Source organism: Pantherophis guttatus, chromosome 7 (assembly GCF_059756535.1).
Source record: "Pantherophis guttatus breed Tessera chromosome 7, ASM5975653v1, whole genome shotgun sequence".
Classification (NCBI taxonomy): Eukaryota; Metazoa; Chordata; class Lepidosauria; order Squamata; family Colubridae; genus Pantherophis; species Pantherophis guttatus.
In genome coordinates, this window is record NC_142069.1 from 28,010,850 (window position 1) to 28,032,321 (window position 21,472).

General features: G+C 40.0%; 1 protein-coding gene across 42 annotated transcripts in view; it reads right to left on the minus strand.

Moving 5' to 3' along the window:
• Positions 1 to 21,472, minus strand: part of RBFOX2 (RNA binding fox-1 homolog 2) — a 204,777-nt gene that overhangs the window by 59,010 nt on the left and 124,295 nt on the right. For all 42 annotated transcript variants that reach the window (XR_015728879.1, XR_015728878.1, XR_015728876.1 and 39 more), the window contains one exon: positions 12,468 to 12,692. Coding sequence is in view for 35 of the 42 variants with exons in the window: in XM_087873837.1 (XP_087729963.1) it covers positions 12,468 to 12,692 (225 nt within the window). In the remaining 7 variants the exon portion in view is untranslated. The remainder of the gene's footprint in view (positions 1 to 12,467; positions 12,693 to 21,472) is intronic.

Genomic DNA, 21,472 nt, shown 5'->3' on the forward strand with positions numbered 1-21,472 from the left:
GAGCCAGACTGCAGTCTAAGTCATCCTGAAGGAATTCAAGTATCTGAGGAGCGAAGGCTGAAAGTGGGTTGATCTGGCGGGATTTACACCACCTATAAAAGGTTAGCCAGGTGGCACTGTAAAGCCTGACTGTGGATCTACGTCTGCAGACTTGCACGGTGTGGATAACCCTATCAGAATAATTGTCCTGTCTTAGAAGGACCCTTTCAAGTGCCAGGCAGTCAGTTGGAGCCACTGAGGTTCCGGATGAATCAGGACCCCTGGCGCAGGATGACCTGATCTGATGGAATCATCCAAGGTTGTGATATGGAGAGACTGACCAGGTCCGCAAAACATGGGCGACATGACCAATGGGGAGCCACGAGGATAATCTCTATCCTTTCGGTGATGACTTTCCGAAGCAGGGCCTGGATTAGGGGTAGCGGAGGAAAGGCATAGTGAACTCCAGGTGGCCCTTTGAGTCAGAGACCGTTGACCCCTTCCACCCTCGGTGTCGGGAACCTTGAGAAGAATCGAGGAAGTTGGTTGTTCAGGTTCGTTGCGAATAGGTCGATGGTCGGAGTCCCGAACCTGTTGCATATCTTTTGGAATATGTCTGGATGGAGCTGCCACTTGGCGTTGTCCACTTGAGTCCTGCTGAGAAAATCCGCTTGGATGTTCTCTGTCCCTGCTATGTGGTCCACTCGAATGGATAGGAGATGTTACTCGGCCCACTTGCCAAGTCGAAACGATTCCTCCATGAGTCACCTCAAATGAGTCCCCCCTCATGTGGGGGACATGTGCCTTTGTGGAAATGTTGTCTGTCAATATCAGGACATGGCGGTTTTGTACAGTCCATTGAAAATGTCTGAGGCTAGGCGAATGGCCTTCAACTCTAGCCAATTGATAGGGTTGGACAGATCTTTGTCTGACCAACGGCCTTGCGCTACCTGTGATTCGAGATGGGCTCCTCAGCCAGACAGGCTGGCGTCTATAGTGAGAACGAGTCTGTTGTGATCTGCAAAGAGACATCCCTTGTCTAGAGAAGGCAATGTCCAGCAATGTAGCGATCGCCTGACTGAGAGGGGGACTCTGACCGTGGTCATGGTGAGAGCCTGACGCTTTTTCTGGAAGGGAAGCAGGAACCACTGTACATGTTGAGCATGAAGGCGTACCCAGGGAACGATCTGAACACATGAGACCATGTGTTCAGACCACGAGGCCTAGGAGTTTGGACAAAGTGGCCAAGGGAACTGACAAGGTTTGGTGAATTTGGGTCACCAATTCCCGTATGTTGGACCTTCGTTCCAAGGACAGGTAGGCTGCTCCCTGCATCAAATCGATGATGGCGCCAAGATGGACAATTCTGGTGACCGGAACTAACTGGCTTTTCTTGTAGTTGACCAGGAACCCGTGGTCGTTCAAGGTCCGAATTGTGAGGTCCATATCTTTTAAGGCTTGGTCATAAGAATGAGCCTGAATTAGAATGTCATCCAGGTATGCCTGGAATCTGACCGGTTTCAGCCGTAGGTGGGCATCTATGACCGCCAGACCTTTGTGAAACACCTTGGGGCCGAGGCCAGTCCAAAGGGAAGAGCCCAGTATTACAGATGTTTGCCTGCATAACTGAAGCGCAGGTATTTTCGATGTGCTGACAGAATGGGAATGTGAAGGTAAGCCTCCATGAGATCTATAGAAACTAGAAAATCGTTGGGACGAATCCCTTGAAGGATAGAGATTAGTGAGCACATTTTGAATCTGCAATAGACTATGTATGAATTGAGGAACTTCAGATCTAGAATCGCTCTCCACCACCCTGAACGCTTCAGAACTACAAAAAAGATGGAGTAATAGCCCAGCTTCCACTGACTTTGAGGAACCTCCTCTATAACGTGAATTTAAAGGAGGTGTTGAATAGCTTGTTCCATCAGCTGTCTTCTGGTCTTGCTATTTAAAGGAGAGCACTGAATGAAGTGGTTTGGAGGCTGGGAGAGAAATTCTAGAGAAAGGCCGAATTTTACTACTGAGAGGACCCAAAGATCTGGTGTTGAGCTTTCCCACCTGTCCCCAAAGAGGGCCAGGCAGCCTCCAATTGGAGGAGTGTGCGGTGAGTCATTTACAACCGTGGGATTGACGGTAGCCAGAGCTGTGAAAGGACCGCTTAGACTGCGGGAATTGTTTGGTCCTGTCCCGAAAGGATTGACTGTCCGATGGTCAGTTAGACCCCTGCAGGTAAACTTGATGGGAGGGGCTTCCCTGGGAATAGGCACAAAAGGACGTCTTCCTGTAGAATGGGGAGGGCCTTCTAGCAGAGCGTCTAGTCACTGAAGGCAGAATTTTTCACTTGTCAAGTGTTTCAATGAGAAGCGGCTCAAGTGACTCACCGAACAGTTTCTCTGCTGAATATGGAGCTGCAGCCAAACGCCATTTTGCCTTAAAATCTGCTGGCCACTGGTGAAGCCAGAGCAGCCTGCGGGCTGACACTGTAGAGGCTAGAGCTCTAAATGCATATTTAGCTGAATTTAAAGTAGCATCAGCTGAAAATTGAGTGGCAGTAATAATCTTGTTGATATCCTGATGGAGGCGAGCCTCACTAGGGGGTACCCTGGCCTGCAACTGCTGAGGCCACAAAATAGTGGTTCTATTGAAAAAGGAGGCCGAGGAAGCCGTTTGAATTGGCCATGCTGCAGCTTGATGGTTCTTTTTAAAAAGAATATCAAATTTCTTATCCTCCGGTCGTAGACCTTCAGATTTATCTCCTGCCACATATGAAGAGGAAGAGGAAAGAGTTGCTACAGGACTCTCCACTGGGGGAACCTGCAATAGTTGGACAAACCTAGGTGCTACAGCATAATACTTTTTATCTCTACCATGTGCAGAGGATAGGGTTGCAGGACTGGACCATTGCTTTTTGCCCACATCTATGAACAGTTGTGGGGTTGGAATAAAACACTGTTCAGGAGGAGGTTCAGAGAAAAGGCCCTGTGGTTGTCCCTGTTGAACTTCCTGAGCTTCTTTGAGGTAAGCATCCTCTTTTAATGCAGCAGTGATTCGTGCCTTATACAATAAGGATTTGAATCTATTTGGGGGACATAAACCTGTAAATGCAGGTGTGTCTGGAATCACCCCTTCATCATCTGATAAGTCAGAATGACGTTCTTCATCAAAGGCAAATGCCTCGCTTGCTCTGGAAGCTGCAGGAGAATGAGAGCCAGTAAGGCTAGCTGCAGGAGAACCTCTTATTTGAGAGGAACGTTCTGAAATTATTGATCTAGAGTGATGACCCTGTAAAGCTGCGGCCATGCGAGAGGCAATGGCCTGATCAATAAGGATTTGCAATCCTTCCAGTAAATTTTTAAATGGGTCCTCTGGGTTTTTTTCTGGTAAGGGAGAATCCCTTGCAGAGGCTGTTGTTGTAAAAATCCTACCAGATTCAGGAGTCGTGGGGTTAATCAATTGGCATGCAAAAGGATTTTGAATTGTGCCTTCTTCATCATGATCATCATTGGTCCCTTCTGATGACCAAGCCTGGTTAACTGCAGGAATAGGGAGGGAAGGAGTGGTGGGAAGATTAGAAACCTCTGTATCAGGCACATTTGTAACAGCCTTGGTTATCTGCTTCTCTAAGGATTTGTGCCTTTTTTCCAAATCCTTTTCCTCCGCTTTAGAAATGTGCTTGTGTTTGCAAGTGGCTTTCTTTCCTGTGGACTTGCCAGTGCCCTCCCCTTGGGAAGAGCGATCCACCATGTTGAATTTATACTCACTGCAACCAAGATGTCGGCTAGAGAAGTAGTAGTTTCACTTTTGCCATGTGGAGGAATAAACGGTGGCGGCTATGTCGGAGAAGACCAATGTCAGCCAGCACACACATAAGCAGGAAGTATTCTGCTCAAGAGTGACTGTCCAGGTGGCCTAGAGGCAGTCACTATCTAGCACCCACAGCCATGATTCCAAGAACCGATGGCTGGAATATGCCACAGGGAGAGAGAAAGGAGTAACTTTGCAACTCTCCACTAGAAGAAAACCTCGTTGATGGTATGAGGGATCGAGGAATTGCTTCCAAACCTCTCTCTCAAGTTTGTTGGTGGCAAAGCGGCAAAAAGATGCAGTTTAAAATGCCGCGGCGCTCCAAAGGGCTGCTCATCGGTGTTTCAATGGTGCTGAGGGCGGTGGCGGCCGAAATAAGCGATCCTGGAGCTGTTGCCAGGAATTGCTGTTTAAATTGGTGGTACAGCGTTCTGAGCCCTGTGCGCCATTTCGTTGGTGGTATAGGGCTCAATGTCACCAAAAAGAGTAAAAACGGCCGTGTGAAGGGAGCCACCTAAAATGGCGGCCGCCAGGAGCAAAGAGGCCTGGTAGACCAGGATGCTCCAAAAAAGGCTGGGTAGACTGGTAGGCTCAGTTAAATAGCCTAGTAGACCGGTACCCTTGAAAAAGTAAAAAGAGAAAAATAAAAATAAAAGGTCAAAAAACTTAGAATAAAATAAAGGAATCGAACAGACCTGGGCTGAGAGCCAGATCTGCAAGAGATGTTTCTCTCAGGCCGACTGAGTCGAAACTGAGCCTGAAAGGGAGGAGCAAGGGGCATGGTCAAAAAACTATGACTCAGCCAACAGCAGATCCGACTGAAGCAACCCATGTCTGGACGATGCCACAGGCATCACTGGAAAAAGGTATAGAATAGTTATAGATACGTAAAGGATTTGGTCCATGAATTGTTCCATTCACGGAATAGTTTTGATGGTGAATTCCTGAACCAAAACACTTGTGATTCAGATGTTTTTGTCAATGCATTGAATCAGATAGGGATAGAGCTGTGGTGGGGCAGTGGTTAGAATGCAGTATTGCAGGCTAAGTCTGCCAATAGCCTGGAATTCAATCTTGACCAGCTCAAGCTTGATTCAGCCTTCCATTCTTCTGAGATCGGTAAAATGAGGATCCAAATTGTTGGAGGCAAGATGTTGAAGCTATAAACCACTTATAGAGTGCTGTAAAGCATTATGAAGCACTATATATGTCTATATAAGTGCTATTGCTATTTTGTTCTATTCAATTGTGGCTTGGGGGAAAGGGGTAGTGAAAAAGCCATGGACATGGCTGTTAACGGATGACCAACAAAGGAGAAATTTGCAGGCTCAGCTACCAGTGAGAGCAGCCACCGCCTCGCTCATGCCTTCTCATCCAAACTGCTGGTGTTGCTCTGGTTCTTTCCGCCACAGCGGCACAGCCTTTCTTCCAATTCTAGCTATGCCTTGGCACTCGCAGCTGTGGGAGCCCAGCACTGTGGTTCCCCTCGCTTCAACCAGCAGTCTCTGCTCACGTCAAGGAGCCGGTGGGTGGACGGGAGGACAAGGACAGGCGCAAGGTGACGTGCCACTTCCTGGCCAGTTTGGGCAGGGACCTAAGTGCCACACAGGGACGGCTCTCCTGAAAGAACTATGGCAGAGCCTTGCAGCTTTTATCTGCCGGCTGGCCTCTGGGTAAGGCCCCTCCTCCTCTCCCCTTCCCGCAGTGTACTGTTTTTCTAAACACCCAGGCCGGGCCAGGCAGCAATTCCCAGGAATGCACCCCAATCGAGGAGGCTCAGGCTGTATCCTGCGGCTTGCATAAACCGCTCCTGTCCCTTTCAAAATAGCCAACCGGCAATTCTCTCGGGCACCCTGGCCTGGCGAGTGGCTCTTCTGAGAAACGGGGGGAGAGAGAGAGGCGTGCCGGTGGAGACGGGCTTTGGTTGCTCATTCTGCTGAGACCCCGAACGACTGGCCTTGGCTGCGCCTCACAGGCGGTCTGTCCACCGGGGGAACCGAAGCGGCGAAATGCCGCTTTCCGCTGGCCCTGCATCCCTGGGCAGAGCTCCAGGCGGAAGGACTTGCTTTGGCCCTAGGCTGGAGTGGTGAGGAGGCAACGGCAACAGCATGAAGGGAAGCCATGTGACCGGAAGCCTGGCTGCCGCAGCCTGCAAAAAAATCATCATCTTCAGCGCCACTGGCATGCCTGCCCACCCTGGTGCAAGCCCTGGAGGTGGGTGATGCAGGGGAGGGGCATTGGCCTGGGGGGCAGAACAAGCGGTGGACCTGTGACACACTTGGGACACAGCTGCTTCCCTAGAGAAAGCGGCACAGCTGCTGACAATTGGGGGGGCGAGTACCAAAGGAGCTGTTCCTCGCATTGTGGCTGCTGCAATGAATATGAGAAACCCAGCCAATGTTTTGAGCATGGTTAACATCTCCAGCCTAATGAGTTCTCTGTTAACACTCAGTTAACACTCACCACACCTGTTAATTTACCAACTCCAGTTACTGCACCAGTGAACATCGCACAGTCACTATCACCTCACTAATGAATCTCCCAACACCAATGGCATTAGCTGGCCCTTTAAATATACCCATGAGACCTGTGGAAAGCATGCCTTTCCTTCCCCAGGCATTGCCAACCTCTCCCCCCGGTAAAAACAAACAAACCCTAGAGCAAAAACTTCAATGCAGTATTAAAAAGAATAGAAAAGGGGGCTGCTGTATATTGTTTAATGGACTGCTAAATTGACCATGCCCACCCAGCCACATGAAGACTTAGCCATGCCCACCCAGCTGGTCCAGCCCCCCAACAGTCTGAGGGACTGTGAATTGGCTCCCTGTTTAAGAAGTTTGAGGATCCCTGGGCTAGAGGAAAGTGCCAAGGAATGTATCTCAGGGCTTTGTTTTTCCAAATTGGAAAAATAGCAATACAAGTGAAAAGAATCTGGATGAATCACAAGCCAAATCTAAGCCAACAGTACAATGCAGTTACAAAATAAAGCAAATGCAGTACTATACCACATTAGCAGAAGTATAATGTCAAGATTAAGACAGGTTTGTCCCTATTGTGTATCCATCTGTCTGTACCAAGTACATTATGTATGGTTCTGAGTATAGCATGTTAGGAAGGGCACTGAGCAGAGTGAGACACAATGGTTAAGATATTTGATTATGACTGGTGGGGGCAGTTTTTAGTCAGCCATGAAAGGTCACTGGCTGACTTTGGGTTAGCCACCTTCTTTCAGCCAAATCTACCTCACAAGTTTGCTGTTGCAAGGAAAAGTACACAGGGAGTACTATATGTACCACCCTGGGCTGCTCCCAAAAGGTGGGATGTAAATCTGATAGATAAATAGACAAGATCATGACTAGAGGACAACAACCAAGTTAATAAAGAAGCTGGCAGGAAAAGCTACTGTATGAGAAACAGTTGAAAGTGTTGGATGTTTAGCCTGGAGAAGAAAAGATTGCAGCATATGACAGGCAGATAGATGTGTACAAGATGAAGCAGAATTGGTCTGAATTGTTCAGAAAAAATAAACAATAGGTTTAAATTACAAGGAATGAGATCTAAGATGAGCATAAGAAAAAAAAATCCTAACAGCTGTTCAATAATGGAACAGTCTGTCTTGAGTGGTAGGTGCACCTTAACTGTGGCTGGGATGGCCAACTGTCAGGGATATTATAGTTTTGCCTTCCTGCATGGGCAGGATATAGATTAGATGTTCTCCAACAATCTTTCCAAACTTTACCTTCTGTGATACCTTGGGGATATTTACTGATTTATCAGTGAAATGTGTGTGTGTGTGTGTGTGTGTGTGTGTGTCCATCCGTCCGTCTCCATCTATCTCTTTATGGGCATGTAGCAAACTGACTTCCAATTTATTTCCAATATGTAAGTTGGGCAATGAATAGGCAATCTTCTAACTCATTTTATAAGTGACATATGAAGTTCCTCTTCATATTACAGTCCTATTAGCTGATGAAAAACAGTGCTCTTTTATGAAGTATACTTGAAGATATCTCCTAATATGGAAGAAGAAAGGGAGGCTTGGCAGCAGCTGGTAACTAAAGTCAAGGCTCATATTATTCATCCTCTCCTCATTTTATTAAATAAAACAAGCCTGGATGAAGATGAAACCAACTTTAAAATATACATATATGCAGCTTAGCACTGCCATAGAAAAGATCCAGTTTCATTTCCAGGATTTGCCTCTTTTACTCTTGAGTGACAGCTCTCACGTATTCCTATGCCAAAAAAACTTAAACCATGTTCCTGGAATTGATATTACTGTTCTGCATATTATTTCATAGGACTTTTTATACCTACCAATGACATGTTGCTTTGCTATTACTATATTTGGCTTGTGATACTGGCCTCAAACATTGGACTATATGAGGTGATACACTGTCTTTTTATCATTTTATGACTGTTCCCTGTTTCTGAATGTCAGTCACGTCATTTTACTTGCTGTCATGTTTTTTTTAAAAGTCCTCCTAATTCATGAAGCCAGCTGTTTTTACAGACAAAACTGCATGATGCTAAAGATCCTTATTTTTTGAATTCACATTCAGGTTTATGAAATCAAAATCACAGTACTCCGTATAGAAGGAAAGTATCATTTTTTAAAAAAAAAACAACCTGAAAGCATTAAAAGATTAAATCCACCATGTGCTCTTACTATAATGTTCTTTATTAGGAAGTTAAGAGTTAACAACAGTTTAACAGATAGATAAAGCTTTCAGTTTGATAATCTGTCAGCATGTTGCCCAATTTGAGACTGTAAAACAATGTCAACTAAGAAGAACATATTCTTAATTAGATCCCCTGCAACTCAAGTCTTCAGAGAAAAAGTTGTTTTAAAATCCAGGTTTATCTTTACAGAACTGTATACATCTGGCTATATTTTCGAGAGAATCAGCACCCCAGATGGGGTAGGAGTAGCTTGAATGATTCTGAGAGTGATGCTGATGGCAGCATAAGCTTCTGATAGAATCAACAACTTTAAAGTCAAAATGGGAGAAGTAAAGCTAAGGAAAATTCACAATAGGGATGAGGGAAGGTGGATTTCTGTAAGTATGAGGAAAGCCAATCCACTTATGAGAAGTTAGCTCAAAATTAAGCTTAGAAGAAGGCAATGCCAAACCACTTCCATATTGTTGATAAGAAAACTGCATAAAGGTAGACAAATGTGGGTGTCAGGTTAGAAGTCCCTGTTTCAGTTATAGGATAAGGAAGTATTGGACTTGCTGGGTAAGTCTTTTTTGTACAACAGAGCAAGCACATCTATGAGTGGAACATATCAGACCTAGCCCTGGATATATGATCTTTTCACAAGCAGGAGTTGCTAATTTTTTTGTTGAGGACAAATTTTGTAGAACCTTCCTACCAAAAGACAATTTAGTCGAACACATAAGTCAATGCCTGATGGAGGGCCACATGGAAACCGTACAATTGTCCCTCAGGAGGTGTTAAGTGTCAGAGGTAGCGATGGTTCCTAGTAGGATGTGCATTAAGGAGAAGCTCTGTGCTTTGTATTCTAGTTTGATACATGCCTTAGTTCATTTTGACTGTGACAGTTAACCTAGATTTGCACCCTATGTTAGGCTTCTGGAAGGATACAAAAATGCTATTGGAGGCTCTGAATACATATTCTACTTGAGCAGATCTTGACAACCTGCCTTATGTCTACTTTGGAATTCTGGGTTCATTTGTTTTTTAAAAAATAGACCTACATGCAACGAAAAGATATCTGGATGCTGCAGATCTTGGACGACAACCCTCTCATGTTTTTCTAGATGATGTTTACAGATATTAGGAGTGTCAATTTCTAAATTACATACTCTAAGGATGGTGAGTGCAGGGGATCAAATAGAACTTAGATAGGACTTGAAGCACTAACTGGAAATCCCATATTGAGTAATCTTAACAAGAATATAACAATGGACCAAAAGGACTGTGTGTTCTCTAATGTTTGGACTGAGGAGAAAGCTGACAATTCCATGCAAATTGCAGGAATCAATGCAACAAATAAAAAGGGTGCAGTAATACTGATATACTGTATACTCGGAATGAGAAAAATGGAGATATGGAGGAACTGCAGCATGATTTAGATTGGGTGAGCATGACAATCCAAGAAATAGGTTAGCAGACTTTTATGGGGGGGGGGGAATCTTTGTTTATTGTTAATAACGTCTTCAAACAAAAGAAATACATACTTTAAAAACAGCCATTAGGCTCACAAGGGCTACATTACAGAAACCAAAAGGCGGAGGAGTGCAGTTTGGTCAGCCACAATGCTTCTTAGTGCAATTCTGAAATAAGACCATGAATTATTGAAGTGAAATATATGGGTTAAAATTAGAAAATTAAAGAGGAGGAGTGCCAGCAAGAACTGATTTGAAAACAAATAATCAGAATGTAAAATCAGTATAAGGAACAGATTCAGTACATCAGAAAACTAAAGCATAAAAAATATTCTTATAATTTTAAAGAGAAAAAGATTCATGATAGTTAAGAATAAGCTATGCTGGGAGGAGGAAGATAAAAGCCCTGGTCAATAAATTATCTTTACAGGGACTGTAAACAAAGATTTGTAACTGAGAGATTGAAGGGCTAAAAATAAGAGAAAAGACAAGTTTTCTCCTTCTAAAAGGGTTATGATGCAAAAAAGCATGAGAAAGTTTTAGATCTGACTGGCTACAATTTCTAAATTTGCTCAGAATTCAGATCAGCTAGCTCTCCTGAACTTGCACAGAAACTGCCAGCTATCTTATAAAGCTACCACTTCCTGGAATACAATGAAGATATTGTTCTAATCCGTGCTCGTCCATCAGTGAGATCCAGAGAAGGAGGAAGTCAAACATTTGCACAATGGATCCAACGGTTGGAAATGAAGGAAAAAGTATTCAGGAAGCATAAGAAATTTTATGAAAGGAAATACTGAAGGTCCAAACACTCCATAAAAGATGCAAAAATAGGAGAATCTCAATACAGAATTAAAATACTAAAGAGAAAATGTGACATTTATACAAAAGGGAAAAAGGGAAACATAACCAAAGAATACAGGTTATCTCCGGAAACTGCAGGAACTTTGTCAAAAAAAGCTAAAGCTCAAAATATATTGAGGGTTGTTAAGAGATGGGGAAAAAAATAACCAAAAAGCTATTCTTGCATGATAAAGATAAAAGGACAGCAAAAGAGACTGCAATCCATGTGACAGGAGAGAGCGGTGAAGCAGTACTGGATGATGGGACTTTTTAAATTCCTATTTTGAGTTTATCTTCTCTCAGGCGGAAAATGGAGCCTTAGCTGCATCATGATTATACCAGTGGGAGAAGAAAATTGCAGTTTACAATATTTAAGGAGACTATAAGAGAAACTGTAACTAATTCAAATGAATTTATCTCTCAAGAGCCAGATGGATTATTTCCCTACTGAAAGAACAAGTGCAGGAGATCATAGAATCACTTTTGGTAATCTCTGAGAATTCCTGAAAGAATGGTCATCTCCTTCTTAAGGAATACCTGGGAAACTGTTAGACTTGTCATTTTTAGCATTTATACTGGGCAAAGTCTTCAAGCAGCATGCTTATGAACTATTGGGGAGGCATTTTACAAGCAACAGGATCCAGTATGGATTTACTGGACACAAATCATGCTAGACTAACCTTACATTCTTTCTTGATAGAATAACTAACTTAATAGATCAGAGCAATGCCACAGACAAAATGTGATTGGAACTCAGTAAAGTCTTTGACTAAGTGCTTCATGATATGGTAAAATACAAGTAAGATATTAGTGTTATTGCCTGACACTACTATAGCAACTCTGGGTGGATTATAAATTTAAAAATAAAGAGACTTAACTATATTATATAGGTTGTTAACCAGATGGAGGAGTGGACTTATTTTCTATTAACAGAATGACAGAGTTGGAGGTCTTCTAGTACAATCCTCTGCTCAAGCTGTCCCCCATCCTATTAAAGGACCAGAAGTAATTGGAGAAACCTATTGCCCATATGAGCTGTTAGTATAATAGGCTATCACAGGATGTGGTGAGTTTACATTTCTAGAAATCTTAAAATGGACTAAATGGTCATTGTCAAAGATACTAGCAGGTCCTGAACTGAGCAATGGTTTAGATCAGATGATCACTTCCACTCTTTGATTCTATGCCTTTGATGCAACCTTCAGCATAAGACAGATATGCACCAGTATCTTTATATATGATTAATACGCCCAAGATGACTGTGGATCAACATCCCATGATATTTACAAATCTGGAAAGGACAAGGGCCTGATGTAACTGATATTCTGCCTGATGCAAGTTAGTTAAATCATAGGAAGTAAAAAAATAACCTGACCCACACAGAAAGAAACACTTAACATAGCACGGTCCAAGAGCACACTGCACACACAAAATGAAGAAAATATGATTAGATATTCATAGCATCCTAAGTTAGTTCACTAGCACCCATTTTAATAATAAACAGCCTCATTCAGATGAATCTGACTGTTCCATTTCTTTTTGCAGTAATTGGGAATTATTTTCTTTTGTCTTAGTTTTTGCCCAAGAAATAAGAGGAAATCTGAAACTGCAACTTTGGATGAGTAATATTTACCTATACCATTTTAAAAATATAAATACCAAATAACCAAATAAATTCTCAGCTTTAAATGGTGCTGGACATACCGTAAGAGATCCATTCTGCGTGGTGGCTGTATTTGTATTCTGTTCTCCATGCGTTTGTCCACTTCCATAGATTGTCAGATTGTGCTCGCTGGTCTGGCCTGCATAGTCCTGAGTGTGGGGAACACCATACTCTGTGGGGATCCCATTCTGTGGGGGAGGTGGGAATGGGATTGTGGTGAATGGCTGGACCATTGTGTCAGGAGTAGCTGTTGGCTCCTGGTTACCCTGGAGAAAAAGAACAAGGGAGAATGCATTACTTCTAAGCCACAGTCTCCCAGTCCTAAATTGGGAAGTCAGAAAACATGTCCATCAACTTGCATTGGACCAATGTGGTAGATTACAGCCCATAAACTGAGTCCGTCATCCTGCAGTGTTTTGATTCAGGCTAATTTTATTATTTTTATCCCTAAACACCAACTGTCCCTTGTTGACAGAATATATTCCTTCCTTCCTTCCTTCCTTCCTTAATTCCTTCCTTCCTTCCTTCCTCCCTCCCTCCCTCTCTCCCTCCAATGTTGTTTGCCTCTTTTTTCTCTCTCTCTCCACTACAGATGGGTTATCTCACCCACTGTTCAGCAGCAAAATCTCTTGTCTCCTAGAAACCATCCATATACTTTTCTTTAGCATGTTTAGCGGAAAAGCACGCTTAGCATAAGACACAAATGTTCAAATAAAGGTTCCAAGTTAAAGGCACTTAGAATCCTATTTACTTAAATGCAGAGAAGAAATCAAACTTAGATTCCAAATTCTTTGATGATATATGTATTGGAACAATCTTTTTTTCAAAAGAATACAGAAAATGAAACAGCACCTGTACTGCGATGCCCAGGACTCAGTATCTGGACAAGTCATTTCCTCTGTTCCAACCATGTGATTATACTTCTCAGGGATTAATCCTAAAAGTGTTCTATTCCAGAATATTTCTCCAGTGCTGTGGAGTCGGAGTCGGAGGAAATTTTGGGTACCTGGAGTCGGAGTCGGAAGTAAAAAAACCCTGAGGAGTCGGAGTTGGAGTCGAAACATTTATCTCCCGACTCCATAGCCCTGACAGTACTGTGGAGTCGGAGGAAATTTTGGGTACCTGGAAGTACAAAAAACTGAGGAGTCGGAGTTGGAACATTTATCTCCCGACTCCACAGCCCTGTAATTTTCACTGCATGCTGAAAGTATTTACCGAAGTTACCCATATAGAAGAAATGAGCCTCTAAGTGATATTACAGAAGCTTCTGTTTAAAAGACAGAATACTTGCTATCAAAATAAGAACTATGGATGAGAGTTTAATTCTATGCTACACAGAACACCTTTAAAATATTTAAAGTAAAACAGCTCAGTACAGGTGCTGTTTCATTTTCTGTATTCATCTTTTCAGAAAGGATTGTTCTGATACATCATCAAAGAATTTGGAATCTAAGTTTAATTCCTTCTCTGCATTTAAGTTAGTCTTTGAATGAAAAAGATGTCCTAAGCAAATATGTGTATTTAAAAACAAGTTTAATATACTCATTGACTACAGAAAGAAGTGACCATAATCAGACAGACCAAAGGGATACCTTATCTATCTTTCTAAAGAAGAACAAAATGGATTTTAGATTTTGTCCTTACAGTAGTGAGACCACTCAAGCTTTATCTTATTTTATTGCTTGTAGGAGAATACAAATCATGTTTCACATAATAATTATATTAAAGTTTTATACACCAAAAAAACTGAGGGAACACAAATTAAAATTATGTTTCCTCTGTTTATGATAAATAACTAGTAAGTATCAGAATGACAGAATGAATTATGTATAAGGAGAATATAAGCCCATGCATGAAAGTACAAAATAAAGACAGTAAACATATATTTGGATTACACACAGACACACACAGTCTTCTGAATCTATTCCACTAATGACATAGGTAGAGAACTAATACATGTCTAAAGCAGCAGTCCCCAAACTTTGTGGCAAGCAGTGGGCTGGCACACATGAAAATGCACAGCTCAACTTGTGCAAGCAGCAGCCACCACATGTGCACAAGCGCATGCAGCTTGACTTGTGCAAGTTGACCTGTGCATGCATGTGTGCCAGCCTGCCATTCATGCAAGTTGAGCTACGCACGCATGCATGTGCGCCAGCCCTCACAGCCCAGTTGTAAATAGGCCACGGACGGGTAGTGGGCTGCAGCCCAGGGTTAGGGACCCCTGGTCTAAAGTACTTCAAATTAAAAACTGAAAATGTCTAGAAAGATAAAATTTAAGAAAAGAATAAGAGCAATTTATAAATATAAAATACAAAAGCAAAAGGCAATTAATACAATTACTAAACCTTCTGCATTTAAAAGTCCAGGTAAAGATTTACATCTTAGCTACTTTTTAAAAGATAGGGAAAATGAAGGCCAAATTAAATTCCTGACACAGCAACCAGGAACAGCCTCTGTTCCCTACATTCATTAAACAGACCTCTGACGCTGGGGGGATGGGTGTCATCTTCAAAAAGGCCTCTTTTACAACTCGTAAGGTCTGGAAGCATTCTAAATTATCCTCCCTTTTCCATATATAGCAATCCAGTTAATCCAAAGTTTTCAGTCTCTCAATGAAGCAATCGAGATGAATTCCTAATAATCCAAGGAAAAGGAATGAGGGAACTAACATATAAATTCCCTCATTCTTACCTACAATGTAAATAAATTTGCATATGTTATCTTCCTGCCTTTTCAGGTATATTAAAATAAATAAAATAAAATAATCTTAAGGGAGATGCAAAATAAATGCCTACATATCAGCATTAAATATGTTATGTTGTCATACTAGTATATTTAAAGCATGTTAAATCAGTATTTTAGACACAGTATTTCTTCATTTTTTTCCAAGTCTACTGAACATTGATGACTTTTTAATGATCATAAAAGAAAAAAATATGCTAAAATAAAAATATATTTTAAAAATGCTCTTCATTTTCCCACATGTTTAATATACTTACTGAATCTGAATCTTAATGGAATGCATGTGACAGACATTGATAGCATATTTCAACAATGTCTGAAGCAAGATTTGTTATAAAAAATATCTGTATAACATTCTTTCAATACTGGATCTTTGGTATAAAGAGTGCTGAAAATCCCCTTGGAAAAAATATAACTTAAAGGAAAAGGTAGTGGGACTTTGAAACCTTTTTCATTAAAAAGCTTATATACTTCATGAATTTTCAGACAAAGGTTTTTGTCTGAAAATTCTTTTTCAAGAGACCATCTTGATTCATAGATAGGCTATACTTTGGGGTAATGAAACTGAATGTATCCAAGTCTGCAAAACAATTTCTTCTGGATCTTCTCACCAGCTGATACAAACTCATGTCTATCAGAAAATACTTAAAGAAACAGTGCTTTGACATAAGGAAGTAGTTGAATATCTAAAAAAGAAAATTAAATCTGAACAGATGAAATCTTGAAACAGATTAAATAACTGTTTCCAATCCTTTATCAATAGGCCTTCAACTCTCATTTTTGGCAAATAAAATGTTGAATTGAATTGAAGAACACTTCTAACTAATTGTTCCGATATTAGCTGCATCCTAAATTTGTTTTGATACTAGCCTATGTGGACAGTGTCTCCTAGGATTACATATGTCTATACCAGAGCAATGAGAGGGTGATATATACAGTAGATACATGCTGGGAGATGAAAGAACGGCGGCAACAATTTATTTCCGGAATTCCAAATATTACAAGCGAACACATAATGATTACTACTCTTAAAGATGCTGTTTCTACATGTCTACACAAAAAGCATTGTTTTGTAATGCTCAGTTCTAATAGTATACGGTGTTATACAACCAGATCAGAATCTCCCTCCCCTACTTCTTAATTACACATGCTTCAAAAAATAATTCAGACATAGACGGAGAAGCACACAATAATATTCTATTCCAGGTAGCACAAACTATAATCCCCCCCACCCCCGTTTTTAACTCAATTATAAAGCAAGCATTCAAGGATTTGGATTTCCCCTGAATTTAAAAACGACTGATCCTACAATAACCAAAACGTTGAAAAGGAATTGGTTTCTATTTTTTAGTTCAATGTGCTAACCAGTCAACACAACTGCACTTTATTATAGTGGATTTTTCTTTCTATAATCAATTTCTAACTATAGAAATTTTCATTAGAAAGTTTCATTAGATAAAAACAACTCCAGAAATTTATGAACCCTTTTTATTATCCAATACAATGTTCCAGTTCTATGTACTGGCATTTGTCACTACATTTGCTACTGCAGTTCAATATTGTAAATATTATTTAATAATGTTAAGTATATATGCAGCCAGCATACATTGGAGTTCTTTTTGCAAAGAAATGGGTGTGATTAAAGATTAAATGAGAAAGCATAAGCAATGAAAGAAACAGAAGCATGCATCCAATTACTAATACCTTTACAGATGCCCACATCTCTGGTTTCTTATCGTCCTTGCAGAGAAGAAATTATAGCCACAAAGCCATAAGCAGCTGCAAATTGCCAGCCTGCTTCTAGATAGCATAAGATAATTCAGAGCCTCTAATGTCAGGATTGCCTTGTAAATATCATTTCTCATTGGGCTACAAATTCAAGGAGAAGATCAAACCATTGCATGTATGCCGCTTTTAGCATTTACTAATATTAGATTTATTTATGTCAATTGTCCTCTCAAATTCCAAGACTATTTAAGTAATGTTCTCCATTTTATCCCTACACAAGCAACCCTATGAGCTAGGTTGAGCAGAGTATGAGTGAGTGGTTCCAAATTATCCAGATACCTTCCATTCCCAAGCTTTGCTCTACAGGCCAGCTCACAGTAAACCCAAAAATATAAGATATATAATATTGAGTGAAAAAAAATAGAAAGCCATAACGAAATACTTCCAGCAATTGTTGTGTTTCAAGAACATGTTTTATAGGAAGGAACAATATATAAAACATTTTGTTACTTTTCTCTTTTCTATCGTACTTATCTGACTATTTGGACCCTTCATTTGAGCAGATTGGCTTGCTTCCACTGGTTATGAAGTTTTGTAAGTGCCCTATTCACTATCATGCTACTGTCTGTTGACATTGTGAGAACTAACGTTCACACTGGCTCTCTCTCCACTTAAGTCTAATGCATTCATGTTATATATATAAAAATCAGGTATGCTAACTACTAAAAGAACTATGGTTTGAAACATCTATGATAATTTATTCAACTTAAGATTTGTAGTCCTGTATTTGTTTATTCATTTTTTATTCTACCCATATTATTTTATATGTAACTCGAGGCAGAGAACATGCCATAATACTCCTTCCTCCTCCTATTTTCCCCACAATTACCCTGTGAAGTGGGTTGGGCTGAGGTAGAATGACGGGCCCAAAGTCACCCAGTCAACTTTCATGCCTAAGGCAGGACTGGAATCACAGTTTCCTCATTTCTAGCCTACTGCCATAATCATTGGACCAAAATGGCTCTTTCTACTCTAGAATAGATCTTGTTTTAGTATATTTATAAAAAATTAGGACTTGAAGAAAACATATAGCAAACCAAAAGTATTGCAATAGTAAATTGTCTCACTATAAAACCAACTTCTACTTATTTTCAACCTGTTAATCTTGACTTGGTGCTGTAGCTTCTCTTGATATTTTAAGCCTTGTATTTTTCTCTCTTCTACAATGCTGCCTATCTTTAAAGCTTTGTACTATAATTTATAAAAATAATTCCTAGCATGCAGATAAAGATCTAGCCGTGTTATCAAGGAAAGGATGAAAATATAAAAAGTAAACAAGGAAACAAAGCACAAAATATTGTGTATAATGGCATGATAGAAGAAATTAAATGAATAGGGAAAATAAAGAGATTTTTTTTGCAGGTCAATATAGGAATACTAAAGAACTGACAGAGAGGAATAATATGTTTTGAAAGTTCAGCTCAGCATTTAGGTGCCATGATGAGAAGAAATGGCTAATGACATGCATAGAAAATGTGACTATTAATTTAAAAGTGAATGCACAATTCAAAAATACTATCATTGGAATATTAACTCCATGCAATCAAACAGTATCTTGATTTATTGTACATTTATACTATTAAAAGGACAAGTGTAACCATTTGCAACATTTGTGTAGAATATTACAAAGCTACACTTATACAAAACTTATTATTTCTAATTTTTTTTATTTTTTTTATATTGGATACAATACTTGGCACAAAATTTTAAATGGTGAAACCCAAGACAAAACAAAAAATAAATTTAGGGAAAGGGTTGGGCAAACAAGGGAAAAGCAAGAAAAAGAATGGTGTTGGTGTACCAAGAATGACTTGATATTAAATCAAGTATGAAAAAAATAGGCAATATTTGAACTACTAACACATCCTGAAGAATTTTGGAAGACCACAACATGGCTTATCTAATTTCTGCACTGTATAGGAAAATGGTGGATAGCACGGAAGGTTTAGTGACTTCATCTCCTTATTCCCGAACTCTTGAAATATATATGGGTTTACTTATTTAATTACATGTATTCATAGTTTTAGTTACAAAGCTAAGGAAGCTACTAGGAAATCAAATTATGACAAATAATTTTAGAAGTACTTATGTTCCTAGCAAAACTTACTTTATTTCATATACTGTTTAATATTACCAATTTTAGGTTTCCTTAATTGAAGGAAAGACTGACAAAGAAAAACTATCACAATATCACAGCCAGTGAGTTGTAGTGGAAGGGTTGAACTAAGAACAAGGAAACAAGGTTTAATCAAGACAAATCTTTATTATGGTTACAAGCAGTGGTGAAATTCAATTTTTTTTTACTACCAGTTCTGTGGGCGTGGCTTGGTGGGTGTGGTGTGGCTTGGTGGGTGTGGCTTGGTGGGCATGGGAGGGGAAGGATACTGCAAAATCTCCATTTCCACCCCACTCCAGGGGAAGGATACTTCAAAATCTCCATTCCCTCCCCACTCCTGGGGGAAGGATATTGCAAAATCTCCATTCCCACCCGACTCTGAGACCAGCCAGAGGTGGTATTTGCCGGTTCTCTGAACTACTCAAAATTTCCGCTACCGGTTCTCCAGAACCTGTCAGAACCTGCTGGATTTCACCCCTGGTACAAGGCTGTATTAAGTTAGCAATTTCTGCACTCTTTGGATGTATTCTTTACTAATCACATTGTCTGTGCTTAATGTTATCCAACTTGGATTCTTATAGGCTTTGTTCTGATGGTTCCTGATGGTTTGGGCATTCTATTACTGTTTGTGATTTTCAATGTATTGCTACTGCAGCAAATTTCTCTAGGCCAAATTCCATTACTATATCCATACTAAAAATTCTTACAGTATTTGTCAATGTTTCATTTTCAATTTTTGCTTTTCCATAAAACTTCAGATCATCTATATAAAGTAAATGTGAGGTATTGTTATTGTTCTTTTATTCATCAAGGAATAACACAAAGAACAAATAAAAAGAATCAGATTATTTTTTTCATTGGAAATTCAAATCTCTCACAGGAACAAAGGAATTATCCAAATAGCATTATAAGATATAATATGTATCCTGCAAAGGAGGGAGGGGGGATTGTTTGTAAATCTATTGTAAATATAGCTGAATTACACAGTTCTTGTAAAAATCTGTTTAATCTCTTTGTTGTTCCACCTAATACATCAGTAACTATAGGGACAACGTCACAAGATCTTCTCCATAAACTACCCATTTTAAATAATTAGGTTTCTGTATTTTATAACTTTTCCAATTTTTTTTTCCAATTCTGCTGTTCCTGGGTATTACCTCATCTACAAAAACAACTCTTTTCAATTTTTGTTTTGTTATGTGTTCTAGATAGCAATGAGTTCATATGCTCTTATAAACATCTTATAACTTTTAAACATTTTCAACAATTTTTCATTTCATCTTATACTATAATGGGGATACTCAGAAATTTCAAGTTTTCACAGATGCTAACTGATCATAGTGGCTATTCTGTGATGGTGTTGATTATAATCATTATGAGCAATTTGGCTGCACCCACTAATTCTGTAATCCATCAACTGATTTTTTTTTTCAAAGTGTGCATTTGCTTGATGTTTGATACAGGTTAAATCCCTGATTTTGCCATAGTTCTTTATAATGCTTATTCTTGAGCTGAAAAATTAATTCTTTCCTTTCTTTCTTGATGGGTGTCTGCTTGTACCCAGTGAGAATTTCTGGTCTTTTCCACCTTGACACTAGTTTCTTTTATGACTTAGCCATGTAACATTTTACTTCTCAAGTTTTCTTCTCAAATTATTGGAAGTTTTCCAATAATTTATTTTTATCCTTTTTTTTTTTTGCTTCTGCTACTTTCGATGTGTTTTCTTTATAAACCACTATCAGCATTTTCCCTTTGCTTGCCTTGAAGTAATCATTTAATCTGTGTTTTTCTTCTACAACTGTCTCTTTACCTGCAGTAAACCACAGCCTCCAATTTTTCATGCTAAGTATAGTCGATCAACATCACTTTGTGCATGCAATACATTATGTATTGTCATCAGTTTGCAGGCTTTCTGATCTAAATTGCCCAATTCAAGCTGTGTCCAGTTTACTGTAACAGCAGCATATTTGATTACTGTGGATTCAGAATTCAGTTTCCAAGATGCACAACCAGCAGCACTGAGATGTCATGCAATTCTTTCCATCTTTTGGGAGAAGAGAGGCTACAAATACCTAAACCCCAAATTTCTGGTTAAATCTTTTTGAGTTTGGTCTTATGTAATGCAGAGCCATTTGTGTATTTTCATGCATACAATCTTTATTCAGTTTTGAAAGCCATTGATTCCAGAAGTGGGGAGGGGAGGGGAATCCAAGGAGAGTGAGCAGAAACCTGCAGGCTCAGCAGCCAGCTAAAACAGGAGATGGTGAAAGGAAAGAATGCTGTAGGGGAGGATGGAAAACATATGGAATCAATTGGTGGGAGGGTGAAATGTCTTGAAAGAGATTGCAGAGCTTGAAAGAGTAGTAAGCCAGACTCTGCTCCATTTCCTTTGTGGAG